We start from the raw sequence: 16,911 nt of genomic DNA, 5'->3' as shown, positions 1-16,911 counted from the left end.
TATCTGGAGAAAACCATGGTTTGAAAGAATACTCGCACCCCAATGTTCACTGCAGCGCTGTTTACAATAGCCAAGACATGGAAGCAACCTAAATGTCCATCGACAGATGAATGGATAAAGAAGATGTGGAACATATACACAAGGGAATATTACTCAGCCATGAAAAAGAATGAAATAATGCCACTGGCAGCAACATGAATGGACGTGGAGATTATCATACTAAGTGAAGTAAGTCAGACAGAGAAAGACAAACATCATTGGTATCACTTATATGTGGACTCTAAAAAAAATGACACAAATGAACTTATTTACAAAACAGATTCATAGACTTAGAGAACAAACTTATGGTTACCAGCGGGGAAGGGCTGGGGGGAGGGAGAGACTGGGAGTTTGGAATTGACATGTACACACTGCTATATTTAAAATAGATAACCAACAGGGACCTACTGTATAGCATAGGGAACTCTTCTCAATATTCTGTACTAACCTAAATGGGAAAAGAATTTGAAAAAGAGTAGATACTTGTATATGAATAACTGAATCACTTTGCTGTACACCTGAAAGTAACACAACATTGTTAATCAACTATACTCCAATATAAAAGAAAATTTTTTTAAAAAAGATAAGAGATAACAAGTGTTGGTGAGGGTATGGAGAAAAGGGAACACTTTTGCACTGTTGGTGGGAACATAAATTGATTCAGTCACTAGGGAAAACAGTATGGAGGTTCCTCAAGAAATTAAAAATAGAACTACCAGGCTTCCCTGGGGGCGCAGTGGTTGAGAATCCGCCTGCCAATGCAGGAGACATGGGTTCGAGCCATGATCCGGGAAGATTCCACATACTGCGGAGCAACTAAGCCCATGTGCCACAACTACTGAGCCTGTGCTCTAGAGCCTGTGAGCCACAAATACTGAAGCCCGCACGCCTAGAGCCCGTGCTCTGCAACAAGAGAAGCCACCACAATGAGAAGCCCACGCACCGCAATGAAGACCCAACACAGCCAAAAATAAATAAAATAAATAAATTTATAAATTAAAAAAAATAGAACCATATGACCCAATAATCCAGCTTCTGGGTGTATATCCAAAGGAAATGAAATCAGCATCTCAAAGAGATATCTGTACTCCATGTTCATTGCAGCACTGTTCACAGTTGCCAAGGTACGGTAACAACTTATGTGTCCATCATGCAATCTCAAGGGACTCCAAAGACCCAAAATAATTTTGAAAAAGAAGAACAAAGTTGGAGGACTCCAACCTCCTGATTTCAAAACTTATTACAGTCATAAGAAGAATGTGGTACTGGCATAAAGACAATCATATAGAGCAGACAAATAGAAAAGAAAGCCCAGAAATAAACCCTCAGACACATCATCAAATGATTTTGACCAGGGTGCCACAACCGTTCAATGGAGAAAGGACAGCCTTTTCAACAAATGATGTTGGGAAAATTGGATACCCGCATGCAAAAAAATGAAGTTGGGGGCTTCCCTAGTAGTCCAGTGCATAAGACACAGCACTTCCACTGCAGGCATGTGGGTTCAATCCCTGGTCAGGGAAATCCCACGTGCCACAAGGTGTGGCCAAAAAAAAATTTTTTTTCTTAATTAAACAAAATTCTTAAAAACGGGATATGGCTTCCCTGGTGGCGCAGTGGTTAACAATCTGCCTGCCAATGCAGGGGACATAGGTTCGAGCCCTGGTCCGCTAAGATCCCACATACCGTGGAGCAACTAAGCACATATGCCACAACCAGTGAGCCTGCGCTCTAGAGCCCGCGAGCCACGACTACTCAGCCCACATGCCACGACCACTGAAGCCCGCACGCCTAGAGCCCATGCTCCGCAACAAGAGATGCCAACGCAGTGAGAAGCCCGCGCACCGCAACAAAGAGTAGCCCCCGCTTGCCACAACTAGAGAAAGCCTGCACACAGCAACGAAGACCCAACACAGCCAAAAATAAATAAATTAAAAAAAAAAAAAAAAAAGAAAACGGGATAGAAAAAGAGTACATTTTTAAATAGGTTCTTGGGGAGACAAAATGACACATGGAATGGTTACCCATTCACTGAGACTTTAGTGAAAGAAATAAGAACTATTTCAGATATAGATTAGAAAGGTTTTATAACTCTGGGAGCTACTAATTAAGTAAATTACACTGATAGCTTTCATTTTTTCTGTGAAGCATAAGATATAGTCATCTGCTAAGCAGAAAGCGGGAGCAGAAAATGGAAGATTCAAAAATAAACATTTATTTGGGTCATTTTTGCCCAACACTGTAAAATGTAAAGTTTGACTATAAGTGAAGCTGATTGTGCAAGATAAATTTGAACTTTCCTCAAATTCACTCAGGGCAAAAGATTAAATAAATGTATCATTTTGGAAAAAATGGCATGATAGATAATTAACTTGTGATACATAACTTTTGTTCAAATTCAGTTTAATCAGAAGTGGATTTGGAAATGAGAAGACATATTTAATAGCTTCATCCAAATAAACAGAAGATCCAAGTTTCTCAAATTTCTCTTGCTTGCAATTATACACCCCCCCCAACACACACAAAGTAACTCAAATTATCTTGTTGCATTGATTAGCTATATTTTAGCAAGTAAAGGTAATTCCCTGAATTTCAATGTTAACATGCAAAATGTCTAAGAAATTAAGCCTTTTGCCTTTTCATAACTGGTCTGCTGAATTCAAATGCCCAATATCATAAGCATTATTACAAAGGAGCTAAACGTTTCTCAGGTAAAACTGTATAACAGCATATTGTGTTAAAGATATAAAATGCCTGAATTATGTTGAGTTTATGCTGTCCTCAAAATTAGTTGATTTTTTGGAAATATTTATATATTTCCGAAGAGATTTTATTCTGCCTTTACAATTTGGCATCATGACAAATCAGTATATCACAGACTCAACTTCACATATATGAAAACATTCAGCATCAGAAAGATCTAAAAAGCAATAATCACCTCAGGTGGTTGAATTGAAAGAACAAAGAAAATACATGCTAATTCTGATTACCAATCCTAGGTCCTTTTCACTATCCCAATTAACTTCACATTCAAAGAGCACATTTGCCTTAGAACATGACGGAAAATAGCAAAGAGGTGAATAACTTCAAAGTGAATATAAACCATCTGAAATATATGATAAAAGACTCAACAGCATTATTCTAAAATAGAATTAACTATAGTTTTAATTAATTTATAAGACTGTGTTCCATACTTTTCTGTCTCTGAATCCAGAACGTTTCTTCTTTTTCTCTTCTGGATAAGGCTCAAGACAAACACCTGAAGCCTTTTTTTCGTGGTTACAATCTTCCCCTTCATCTTTACTCTTCCCTTTATCACCAAGTTCACTCTTTAGGTTGTTTACAGATGGTGGAGATTCTGCAAGGGCCCTGGATATGCAAAAAAAAAAAAAAAATCTATCAATCAAGGAGGTCCATCATATTAAACAAATAAAGATTTTCAGATAAAGCTTAGCAGGAGCAACAGCAATGAAATTCGTGAAAAGTTCTACATGAAAAGGTTCCTCAAAAAATTAAAAATAGGGGCTTCCCTGGTGGCGCAGTGGTTGAGAATCTGCCTGCCAATGCAGGGCACACGGGTTCGAGCCCTGGTCTGGGAAGATCCCACATGCCGCGGAGCAACTGGGCCCATGAGCCACAACTACTGAGCCTGTGCATCTGGAGCCTGTGCTCTGCAACAAGAGAGGCCATGACAGTGAGAGGCCCACACACCGCGATGAAGAGTGGCCCCCGCTCGCCGCAACTAGAGAAAACCCTCGCACAGAAACGAAGACCCAACACAGCCAAAAAGATAATAATAATAATAATAAATAAATAAATAAATAAATAAATAAATTTTTTTTTAAAAAAATTAAAAATAGAACTAACATATGATCCAGCAATCCCACTTCTGGTTATATATCCAAAAGAATTGAAAGCAGGGTCATTCAGAGATTTTTGCACACTCATGTTAATAGCAGCATTATTCACAACAGCTAAAACATGGAAGCAACCCAAATGTATATCGATAGATAAATGGATAAAGGGAATATGGTATATCTGTATAATAGAATAATATTCAGCCTTAAATAAAAAGGATATGACACCAAAAGCACAGGCAACAAACAAAAACAGGCAGGATTACGTGACACTAAAAACCTTCAGCGGAGCAAAGGAAATAATCAACAAAATGAAAAGACCATCTACACAATGGAAGAAAATATTTGCAAACCATATATTTAATAAAGGGTTAATATTTAAAATGTATAAAAGGAACTCTTACAATACAATAGCAACAAAATAAATAACTTGATTAAAGGTGCTCAACATCAATAATCATCAGGGAAATGCAAATCAAAACCACCATGAGATATCACCTCACACCTGGTAGGATGGCTTTGCTCAAAAACAAACAAACAAACAAACAAATAACAAAACAAAAACCCAAAAGATAACAAGTGTAGGCAAGCCTGTGGAGAAAAGGGATGCCTGGTACACTGTAGGTGGGAAAGTAAATTGATACAGCCACTATGGAAAACAGTATGGAGGATACTCAAAAAACTAACAATAGAATATGTTAGTTTTCTAACTAGAATATGATTAAGCAATCCCACTTCTGGTTACACATCACAAGGAACTGAAATCAGGATCTCAAAGAGATATATACACTCTCATGTTCAGTACAGTATTATTCACAGTAGCCAAGATGTGGGAGAAACCTAAATTTCTATCAATCAACACAGAATTTGCAAACGAAGTGACCGACATGGGATTAATCTCCAAAACATACAAACAGCTCATGCAGCTCACTATCAAAAACACAAACAACCCGGGACTTCCTGGAGGTCCAGTGGTTAAGACTCTGTGCTTCCATCACAGGGGGCAGGCACGGGTTCAGTCCCTGGTCAGGGAACTGAGATCCCACATGCCACGTGGTGGGGAGAAAAAAAAAAAGTATCTAAAAAAAAAAAAAAAACAAACAGCTCAAGCAAAAAATGGGCAGAAGATCTAAAGAGACATTTCTCCAAAGAAAACATCCAGATGGGCAGCAGACACACGAAAAGATGCTCAACATCACTAAATATTAGAGAAATGAATATCAAAACTACAATGAGGTATCACCTCACACTGGTCAGAATGGCCATCATCAAAAAACCTACAAACAATAAATGCTGGAGAAGGTGTGGAGGAAAGGGAACCATCCTACACTGTTGGTGGGAATGTAAATTGGTACAGCCACTATGGAGAACAGTATGGAGATTCCTTAAAAAACTAAAACTAGAGCTACCATATGATCCAGCAATCCCACTCCTGGGCATATATCTGGAGAAAACCGTAATTCGAAAGGATACATGCACCCCAATGTTCACTGCAGCACTATTTACAATAGCCAAGACGTGGAAGCAACCTAAATGTCCATCGACAGAGGAATGGATAAAGATGTGGTACACATATACAATGAAATATTACTCAGCCATGAAAAAGAACAAAATAATGCCATTTGCAGTGACATGGATGGACCTACAGATTGTCATACTGAGTGAAGTAAGTCAGACAGAGAAAGACAAATATCATATGATACCACTTGTATGTGGAATCTAAAAAAAAGGGTACAAATGAACCTATTTACAAAACAGAAATTGAGTCACAGATGTAGAAAGCAAACTTATGGTTACCAAGGGGGAAAGTAGGGAAAGGCATAAATTGGGAGACTGGGACTGACATATACACACTACTATATATAAAATAGATAATTAATAAGAACCTACTGTATAAAACTGAAGTATAGTTGATGTACAGTAAGTTACAGGTATACAATACAGTGATTCACAATTTTTAAAGATTATACTGCAGGATGGTGAATTTTATGTTATACATATTTTTTACCACAACAACAACAAAAATGCACTGAAAGAAGAAATGTGAGACCAAAAGAATCACAAACAGGTATTTAGATAAAAACTTGCACTTGAAAGAAAATTCTACATGAAGACAAATCATCTGATGGGCTTCCCATGTTCATCCTATTATGAACAGCAAGAAAAAAACTGAATGTTCAGTAAAGGCCCCTTGGGCTAACTAGAGATTGAAACTGATAATCTATTCTATAAAGATTTTTCCTACTTACTCAGCCAAGGTAATGACTCTATTCCTTCAAACTCCTACACTATTTAGTGACTGAACCTTAACATGTAATTTAGGCTGGTTTTACAAGACCTTCACTGTGCTTACCACCCTCTGGTTTAGTGAAAAGGACTAAAGGCATTACTAAGACTCTACTGGCAAAATTTGTAGAGGCCCTCCAAATACCTTGGCCAAAGCATTGTCATTGGTCCTTCTAAATCTCAGATCCACCCCTTTTGGAACTCATAAACTCTCACCCTTTGAAACAGTCACAGGATGCCCAATGCACTTGTCTCCTGCTTCTTCTGACCTACAAATGATAAAAGAAGAGATACTCCAATATTCCAAAGACCTAATTGCTTCTATTAAAAATAATCATGCTTTGGTAAAGCAATCTTTTCACAGTGCACTCTTTGGAGATGAAGACCTTAAGCATCACACCTTGCACCTGGAGATTCTGTCTATTGGAAAAGACATCTCCAGAAGAACTCTCTTCAAGCTTGCTGGAGAGGCCTCTATCGGGTACTGCTAACCAACCCTTGTGCTGCCAAACTCCAAGGAAGAGACTATTAGATTCACATCACAAACCTAAAGAAAGCGCCAAACCCTGACTGGACCTGCACGTCATCTGGTGACCTGAAACCAAAGATTTCCTGAAATTGAAGGAGACAACATCTGATGAGACAGCTATCCCAAGATATCTGGACAAGGCCTGTTGGAAATGTGTTGCCAAAACCTTTAACGATGACAATGTTTCAGATGATTTCCAACGTCTATGATCTTGGTAACAGTGAACTTCAGATAAAACGTGCATGAGAGTTCTCCCTCTTACAACTCCTTGTTACTCAAATGTGACCTCAACAGGTTTCCAATCTGTGCACTTCCTCTCCAACGTCAGACATTAGATCCAGGAAAGTTCCTCCCTGGCACTGAAATATGAAAACTCACTGACAGTAGAAAACCTGGTTCTTGATCAGCAATGCTTTCAGAGAAAGATCTTGGTCAAAAGGGGAAAATGTAAAAAATTAATAAACAGAAGCCTCAATTAGAGCCAGGGGGAGCTCTCACACTCTGTAATGATAGCAGAGCCCAACAGGAAGAAGACACCTCTTCTTTCCTGACAAGGATTCAGCCAATAAAAAGCCATGGACTCTGTTTATTATACCCCTCCCAACTTCTTTTTCACCCTATGAAAGACAGGCAGACCTTGAAGCAGAATATTTCCTATTTGTTGCTTTGACATGATAGCTTAATTCCCTGAAACATCTCATTTCATAGACAAATATTATCAATGCCAAATGATTTAGCAAAGAAATGCTGATACAAAGTCAAGCCAGAAATCAATCCCTTTTAGATAACAGAGACAACTGGAAGAATAAAAGTACATGCAGGAACAGGATGCTCAGATAACACTCACCTCTTCCACAAGAGACCAGTACTTGCAGTTACTGCAGATGCTCCAAGAAAAGCCACCATCATCAGCCGTCGCCTGATCTGGGTGGGCTGTGATGCTCTATGGTACCATCGAGAGCCCACTGCCAGCTCTGCCAATGCAGAAATAGAGTTAAGACGAAACATCCTGTGGACAAAAAGTAGAAATGTTATTCCTAGTTGGTGGCAGTGACAGTGATGATGATGATAATAACAGTATTAACATCACCAACAAATACTAAGTACTTAATGGCAGACAGTATTCTAAACACTTGGCAATACTATGTATTATCCCATTTAATCCTCAGAACAATCAGATGAGAAAAGTACTACTACTTATAAACCTTATATATCAGTCAAGGTACAATTAGAAGAAACCACATGGTAATTTGAACAGGGAAAATTTAATATAAAGCATTATTAATTACAACAGGCAATTAAGTACCAAAGGGTAAAGAGACATTAGATACAGGGAGCAGTCACTACTTAAAGGGCTGTTGCAGAGCAACAAAAAAGGAATAAATCTGTAAACGGGCCACTCCCAACAGGGTTGAGATCCGGACACTCTGGTGAGGACGCAGCCATGGATGTCTGAGAAATTTACTAAAGTGCTACACCAAAAGAACTCACTGTAAAGCCATCTACAGGTGACTGAAGGAGAAACAGACATTTCTTCTTGATTACATGACTTTTTGTAGTGGCAGTTCATTCAAATCACACAAAGTATCCATACTTCTCCCGTTTGATTTTCTCAAAGCATAGTTTATTTCTTCCTGATTTAAATTACCTTGCACTTTGTATGTATATCCACATATTCACATATTTGTTCATACATAACTTTGCCTCCCCGCAACCCTCAATATACACAATTGCTTCTGAGCTTCCTTTAAGGCCAAAATTATTCTTTTCCTCTTTGAAAACACACAGTCTAACATCGAGCCTGTTACATTACAGCTGCTTAAAATATTTAACTATTTTACTTTAATATGAAAAATGTCAAGTTGCAAATTATACAGGTACTGGCTCTGAACATTTACGTACATTTCTCAACCCCAAGACACTAAGAAAACTATATCTTTTATTGTTTGGGTTCAGGTCAAGTTAGACTATTTAGCTGTCTCCTAACATCACCGAGGTGGTTACTGATTCTTCTCTGGGACCTATACCTATAATCTCTTAAGTAAACCTTTCTCCTTGCCTCCTTCATTCAACCTAGGTCCACTGCCAAAGTTGGAGCTAAATCTTGCCCTTAAAGATAAAGTGGGAAATAATTAATTTTTTCTCCTATATGCTATGACCTAAGCTTCAGCACCACAATTCTTACATCCCTTCCAATCCTAGAAATCACCTCGTTTTATTGCACATACTCTAGCAAATTCCAGCACCAAGGAGACTGTCTTTTATGTTTTCTTCCATCCGTCAACTTCTGATTCATTTTAAAATTAACATTTTCCAAACCCACAAATGCATTCATACGTAGCACTGCTTTCGTCTGTAACAAAGACAAGCACAACTAAAACATTCATATCTGGAGAAAACATTATTCATCACTGACAACAGAAAGAAAAGAGCATTTGAAAGTTCTCAATGTGAAAGACAAATAACATAACCAATTCAAAAGCTGGACTAGGCAAGGGGTATAAGGCTGGAAGAAAAGTTTACAACATCTGATCAGATATGGAGAATATATAAATGATCAAATAGGAAAGCTGTGATCACTTGAGAAGATCCTTTGAATGCTGCACTGAGAATTCTGATCACATATACAACAAACAGGGAGCCACTGAAGTCCTTAAAAGGCAAATAACATGATGCAAACATTTTTAAAAGAATTCCAGCTCTTTCTCTTCCGGTCCCAGGCGTTTCGGGATCTGCGGGCCCCGATAAGGGCGAAGAGGTAGGCCCGGCCCCGCGAGCCCCCAGCTCTGATCTCCACTCTCGTCCTCCAGTTGCAGACACGGCCAAGTCCAAGAACGACACCACGCACAACCAGTCCCGAAAATGGCACAGAAATGGCATCAAGAAACCCCGATCACAACGATATGAATCTCTTAAGGGGGTGGACCCCAAGTTCCTGAGGAACATGCGTTTTGCCAAGAAGCACAACAAGAAGGGCCTGAAGAAGATGCAGGCCAACAATGCCAAGGCCGTAAGTGCACGTGCTGAGGCTATCAAGGCTCCCGTAAAGCCCAAGGAGGTCAAGCCCAGGATCCCAACAGGCGGCAGCCGCAAGCTCAGTCGACTTGCCTACATTGCTCACCCCAAGCTCGGGAAACGTGCTCGTGTCCGCATCGCCAAGGGTCTCAGGCTCTGCCGGCCAAAGTCCCAGGCCAAGGCTCAAACCAAGGCCAAGGCTGCAGGTGCAGCTGCGGCTCCAGCTCCGGCTCCCAAAGGTGCCCAGGCCCCCACAAAGCCTCCAGAGTAGAGACCTTTATCTGCCAATGTGAGGACAGAAGGACTGGTGTGACCCCTGGGCTGCTGTCTGCATGGGGCTGGTGTCCTCCTGTGCTATTTGTACAAATAAACCTGAGGCAGGATCTGTCAAAAAAAAAAAAAAAAAAGAATTCCAATTTATCTAATAGCAGTGAATAGGATAAACTACAAAGAACCATAGGCAGAGAGAGCTAACAGGGAAGTAATGAGTACAGTCAGAGGCAGCTAATAACCAAAACTATTGTGATGAGCACCTAGATCAGGATGGTTAAGTATAGAAACCAAATATAAAATAAAATAAAATTTTCCAAAGAGAAACAAAACTATCAGATATCAGTGTTTGACACACATCAATATCTAACTGCATTGGAATTCCCTGGTGGTCCAGTGGTTAGGACTCTGCACTCTCACTGCTGAGCGCCTGGGTTCAATCCCTGGTTGGGGAACTGAGATCCTGCAAGTCGTGTGGTGTGGCAAAAAAAAAAAAAAATCTAACTGCATAGAAGATGTGGAAGACAAAAAGGGGAAAGAAATTAAAATAATGACAACACTAAGGAATATGGTAGAAAGTGAAATGGAATAGGAATCCAATGACCCAAGATCTAGTCTCAACTCTACTACTGAACAGTTGTGCACAAAGGAAGTACATCTCTCCTCCTCAGAGAAGAGTATACCCATTGATGAGAGAACTACCTACAGGAGCTTTAGGGCTTCTTTTATCTCTTTAATGGTCCCATATCTCTGGTGAAAAAAGGTATGGCAAAATTTAATCTACTTCAATTGGGGGGGAGGGACTAAGACCATATCATATATTCAAGATTTATTAGCTTTGAGAATCCATATCTGTATGCTATGGCTCCAGAGGATTTTAAACTTTGGAGGTTCTGAGTTATACTAACATTCCACTTACATTTGATGTTGTAATTCAAATGTTACTGTCTACATCTCATTTCAACACTGGTTTTAATCTCATTCCCCAAAGTACACATCAATATATATCTAGTCATCTACTCTAGTGTAATTTCCAATAGATGCCAAGTAAACAGAGGAAAAAAATTATCCCACTGAGAACAGGCTCTATTATAATTTAATTCTCAGCTTTGTACTGAAGAAATAGTGTAACTAGGTGAATGTTTTAATTTTTGATGAGAGACCGTTTAAACAGATTTAAGGAGATCAGCTTTCCAACTGAGTCTGGAAAACTGAATAGGCCAACTGGCAGCAGTTATGCAGTAATGAAGATTAACATGCAGATTTATGACATGGATTAAATTAAATCAAAACCAGTGCATTTTTCTCTTTCCTATCAGTCCCCATCCTTCTCCCAAAAAAAGGCATGCCCTTAAAAAATAGCTTTGATTGCAACTGAAAAAAGATGAAGAGGTATTTCTAATCAAGAAATGTCAAGAGAAGCAAGTAAAAGATAATCTTGTTAGCAAAGAAAAGCATTATCTATCCAACAAGAAACAGAACAAGTTGTTTTTTTAAAAAAAACAAAAAACAAAAAAACCTGTAACAGTATATCACTGCTGTGTTTCTATATCTATTATTTTTAAACTATCATGCTTAATGTATTGCTTTTGGTAACTTTCAAAGGGTCACAGAACCAGAAAATCACTTAATTCAACATCCTTATTTTAAAGGTGAAGCAACTAAGATCTAGATAAGTTATGTAGTTTACTCATAGCTAATTAGTACAAAAACCTACAATAGATCCCAAAATTCTTGATTCCCAAATAAATAACGTAAGGGGTGGAAACCTTTTCAAAACTGTTCCCAGAAAAATAAATATAATAGCCACACTTCAAAAGGAGATCAGGGCTTCCCTGGTGGCGCAGTGGTTGCGAATCTGCCTGCTAATGCAGGGGACACGGGTTCGAGCCCTGGTCTGGGAAGATCCCACATGCCACGGAGCAACTAGGCCCGTGAGCCACAGCTACTGAGCCTGCGCGTCTGGAGCCCGTGCTCCGCAACGGGAGGGGCCGCGATAGTGAAAGGCCCGCGCACCGCGATGAAGAGTGGCCCCCACTTGCCGCAACTAGAGAAAGCCCTCGCACGAACCGAAGACCCAACACAGTCAAAAAAATAAAATAAATAAATAAATAAAGTAGCTATAAAAAAAAAAAAAGAGATCAAGTGTCCAATTACAGAAAGATAAACAATGTTATAATGACAGAATACAATGTAGTATAAATATTAAAAATGATAACCATTTAAAAGTATTAAAATATTATTTCACAAAATAACAGAAAGTTGGGCTAAAGATATAAAAAGACAGTTGAAAAACAGAAGTAAACATGGCTCTATAATCTATGAAAAGATACTTAATATCACATAATAAGACATGCATATTAAAACTATACTGACAAACTGTTTTTCACTCATTAAGCTGGCAAAATCCAAAAGTTTTAAAACATACTAGTTGGCAATGCTGTAGAAATGGCACTGCTGAGGAATGTGTAAATTGGTACAATCTACAGAGGGCAATTTGGTAATATCCATCAAAATCACCTATATAAACTGCATATATTGACCCAGCAATTCCACTTCTGATATAATACGCTATTGATATACTTGCACACCTTTGAAACTACACATGCACACATTCATTGCAACATGGTTTGTAACAAACAGCAAAAGACTAAAAATCACCCCAGTGATCACCAAGAGAGAACTGGTTAAACTACGATAAATATCAATATATACAAGGCAATACCACATAGCAATAAAAAGAAAATGAAAAACCTATGTATAGATTTGGAAAGATTCTCAAAACATACTGTTATCTTAATAAAGCAAGGTGTGAGACAACATATATAGTATGCTACCTTTCATGTAAAAAGAGGGGAAACAAGAATGCATATTTGTATGTTCTTATTAATTAATTCTGGAAGGACACACAAAATAGTAATAGCAATAGTGCCAGAGGGGGTGGGAGATGGGTGAGATATGAGACAGGGAGGACAGGGAGATTTTTTTTTTAACATCTTTATTGGACTATAATTGTTTTACACTGGTGTGTTAGTTTCTGCTTTAAAACAAAGTGAATCAGCTATACATATACATATATACCTATATCTCCTCCCTCTTGAGTCTCCCTCCCACCCTCCCTATCCCGCCCCTCTAGGTAGTCACAAAGCACCGAGCTGATCTCCCTGTGCTATGCAGCTGCTTCCCACTAGCTATCTATTTTACATTTGGTAGTATATACAAGTCCATGCCACTCTCCCACTTCGTCCCAGCTTACCCTTCCCTCTCCCCATGTCCTCAAGTCCATTCTCTACATCTGCGTCTTTATTCCTGTCCTGCCCCTAGGTTCTTCAGAACCTTTTTTTTTTTTTTAAGATTCCATATATATGTGTTAGCATACAGTATTTTTCTCTTTCTGACTTACTTCACTCTGTTTGACAGACTCTAGGTCCACCCACCTCATTACAAATAACTCAATTTCGTTTCTTTTTATGGCTGAGTAATATTGCATTGTATATATGTGCCACATCTTCTTTATCCATTCATCTGTCGATGACTCTTTTTGAATTATGGTTTTCTCAGGGTATATGCCCAGTAGTGGGATTGCTGGGTCATATGGTAATTCTATTTTTAGTTTTTTAAGGACCTCCATACTGTTCTCCATAGTGGCTGTATCAATTTACATTCCCACTAACAGTGCAGGAGGGTTCCCTTTTCTCCACACCCTCTCCAGCATTTGTTGTTTGTAGATTTTCTGATGATGCCCATTCTAACTGGTGTGACATGATACCTCGTAGTTTTGATTTGCATTTCTCTAATAATTAGTGATGTTGAGCAGCTTTTCATGTGCTTCTTGGCCATCTGTATGTCTTCTTTGGAGAAATGTCTATTTAAGTCTTCTCCCCATTTTCGGATTGGGTTGTCTGTTCTTTTAATATTGAGCTGCATGAGCTGTTTATATATTTTGAAGATTAATCCTTCGTCCGTTGATTCGTTTGCAAATATTTTCTCCCATTCTAAGGGTTGCCTTTTTGTCTTGTTTGTAGTTTCCTTTGCTTTGCAAAGGCTTTTAAGTTTCCTTAGGTCCCATTTGTTTATTTTTGTTTTTATTTCCATTACTCTAGGAGGTGGATCAAAAAAGATCTTGCTGTGATTTATGTCAAAGAGTGTTCTTCCTATGTTTTCCTCTAAGAGTTTTATAGTGTCTGGTCTTACATTTAGGTCTCTAATCCATTCTGAGTTTATTTTTGTGTATGGTGTTAGGGAGTGTTCTAATTTCATTCTTTTACATGTAGCTGTCCAGTTTTCCCAGCACCACTTATTGAAAAGGCTGTCTTTTCTCCATTGTATATTCTTGCCTCCTTTATCAAAGGTAAGGTGACCATATGTGTGTGGGTTTATCTCTGGGCTGTCTATCCTGTTCCACTGATCTGTATTTCTGTTTCTGTGCCAGTACCATACTGTCTTGATTACTGTAGCTTTGTAGTATAGTCTGAAGTCAGGGAGCCTGATTCCTCCAGCTCCATTGTTCTTTCTCAAGATTGCCCTGGCTATTCGGGGTCTTTTGTGTTTCCATACAAATTGTGAAATTTTTTGTTCTAGTTCTGTGAAAAATGCCATTGGTAGTTGGATAGGGATTGCACTGAATCTGTAGATTGCTTTGGGTAGTATAGTCATTTTCACAATGTTGATTCTTCCTATCCAAGAATATGGTATATTTTTCCATCTGTTTGTATCATCTTTAATTTCTTTCATCAGTGTCTTATAGTTTTCTGCATATAGGTGTTTTGTCTCCTTAGGTAGGTTTATTCCTAGGTATTTTATTCTTTTTGCTGCAATGGTAATGGGAGTATTTCCTTAATTTCTCTTTCAGATTTTTCATCATTAGTGTATAGGAATGCAAGAGATTTCTGTGCACTAATTTTATATCCTGCTACTTTACCAAATTCATTGATTAGCTCTAGTAGTTTTCTGGTAGCATCTTTAGGATTCTCTATGTACAGTATCATGTCATGTGTAAACAGTGACAGTTTTACTTCTTCTTTTCTGATTTGTATTCCTTTTATTTCTTTTTCTTCTCTGATTGCTGTGGCTAAAACTTCCAAAGCTATGTTGAATAATAGTGGTGAGAGTGGGCAACCTTGTCTTCTTCTTGATCTTAGTGAAATGGTTTCAGTTTTTCACCATTGAAGATGATGTTGGCTGTGGGTTTGTCATATATGGCGTTCATTATATTGAGGTAAGTTCCCTCTATGCCTACTTTCTGGAGGGTTTTTATCATAAATGGGTGTTGAATATTGTCAAAAGCTTTTTCAAGATAGGGAGATTTTTATCACATACTATTTCAGTTTTAAAACTATGCTTATGTATTTATCCAGACAAACAGTATTTCATGCAAGCATCTTCAGCGAAGTTTAAAGACAGAATACAAAGTAATATGTGCATGCCAATTAAAATAATGTAAAATATGTGTACCTTTTTAATTTATAAAAAAATTTAGATGATGCAAATAAAATTTAAAGATTACTCTGGGCGAAGAGTTTTACTCAAACTTTTTCATTTAAAGAAAAATAAAGGCAGGCCCAGGTTGATGTTTCATCCTCCTCAGCCAAGAACTGTAATTTGCCAGACCTATTAGTGGGTTCAGGCCCAATAATGTCTCAGAAATCAACCCATATCATGGTAAATTTCCCTAGTAAGATAAGCCTTACTCAAATCAAATTCATATCCTGATACTCTGATTACTGGCACATCCTGATTCAACTTACCAAACTATTAGAACTCCAGACCTTATCCTGAGCCTGACTTAATATATCTGCTTGCACTTTCTATATTATTATGCCTCTGGTATTTATGACCTCTGGCAACTGCACATTTACAGAACAACTGCTTGGCTCTTCCACTCCTGACACTGGCCTACATAAACCTCTTTTGTACTATTTCTGACTGTTACCCAGCACTATTGTTAAAAGCAACATCTGTTAATACTGAGGCCAAAATAAATTTCTGAGATCTACCTAAATTTGGCTATCAACAAAACTCAGACCTCAGTTAACTAAAACTTCAAGGTTTCAAAGTGTCTAGTCTACATGAACTAAGATTCTGAGAAAACAAGGACTGAGTCTCCTTTATATCTGTATTTCTAGACTCTGTCTAGAGCTAGTATACATAGCTGATGGGTCAGTGCACTCCATGAACCTGGAAATATGTTTGCTCTCTGAGAACCACATTATAAAATCAGCACTATCTGGAGTGCCCACAAGAATTCACTCTAGTCATCCCAGTGGCAGCTGGATACTAACCATAGAATTGGATTCAGTAGGCCATCAGAGCCTCAGCCATTAAGTATCTTAATTATACACTTAACTCTCTTTTATTCTATTTCCATGCTCACTAAGTAATTTGTACTTCCTATTTAGATTGCCTTCAAAAAGAGAACATGTTGATCAGAAGATGGGAGTTTCTAGTTCTTATGGTAAATTAATAAATTGGCAATCTGCAATCTGGTTTATAATTTTAATCTCCCATGATATTACTCAGTCTAAAGAAGCTTCTCTGAATCCAACCAATTCCAAGGCAGTGATAAGATCCAGTTTAAGGACTTCCAAGGTTCAAAGCCAAGGTCTTGGACTATGGTGACATCTTGCCCCTCTGCCTTGCCATTTCATTCAAACTTACACCCCAGTGAGAATTTCTCAAAAGCTTTGTATGGCCAGAGTCATTGAACCTAGGGATCCACACTCACTTTCCCTTCTGCCCAGGGTGTAATCAAGTTAGGGGAAGAGAATAAAGGAAGAGTCTAAAGAAAGGAAAATCATGGGAATATTGTTTTGCTGGACATGATACAGATTTTTGTGTGGAATAAGCAACACTACTTGCATTTTTGTTACAATAATAATACAGGAATACACTTTTATTGTTGAAAATGTTGTTGTA

At 38.3% G+C, this 16,911-nt stretch overlaps 2 protein-coding genes across 4 annotated transcripts in view; one reads left to right on the top strand and one right to left on the bottom strand.

Moving 5' to 3' along the window:
• MICU1 (mitochondrial calcium uptake 1) overlaps positions 1 to 16,911 on the bottom strand; it is a 224,013-nt gene that overhangs the window by 178,694 nt on the left and 28,408 nt on the right. For all 3 annotated transcript variants that reach the window (XM_057531159.1, XM_057531157.1, XM_057531158.1), the window contains exons 2-3: positions 7,559 to 7,720; positions 3,234 to 3,408 (exon numbers count right to left, since the gene is read on the bottom strand). In XM_057531159.1, the coding sequence (XP_057387142.1) occupies positions 3,234 to 3,408; positions 7,559 to 7,719 (336 nt within the window). In that variant the 5' untranslated portion in view covers position 7,720. The remainder of the gene's footprint in view (positions 1 to 3,233; positions 3,409 to 7,558; positions 7,721 to 16,911) is intronic.
• Positions 8,566 to 10,109, top strand: LOC103016366 (60S ribosomal protein L29-like). The gene is made up of 2 exons (XM_057530604.1): positions 8,566 to 8,588; positions 9,403 to 10,109. The coding sequence occupies exons 1-2, from the start codon at positions 8,566 to 8,568 to the stop codon at positions 9,995 to 9,997; spliced, it is 618 nt and encodes a 205-aa protein (XP_057386587.1). The 3' UTR covers positions 9,998 to 10,109.

Source organism: Balaenoptera acutorostrata, chromosome 16 (genome assembly GCF_949987535.1).
Source record: "Balaenoptera acutorostrata chromosome 16, mBalAcu1.1, whole genome shotgun sequence".
NCBI classification, from domain to species: domain Eukaryota; kingdom Metazoa; phylum Chordata; class Mammalia; order Artiodactyla; family Balaenopteridae; genus Balaenoptera; species Balaenoptera acutorostrata.
This window is presented reverse-complemented; position numbering and strand designations above follow the sequence as displayed.

Coding starts and splice junctions, on each gene's coding strand:
- LOC103016366 (XM_057530604.1), top strand. CDS start 8,566: ATGTCAAGTTGCAAATTATACAG. Junction 8,589..9,402: donor TCAAGTTGCAAATTATACAG/GTACTGGCTCTG, acceptor CATTTTTAAAAG/AATTCCAGCTCTTTCTCTTC.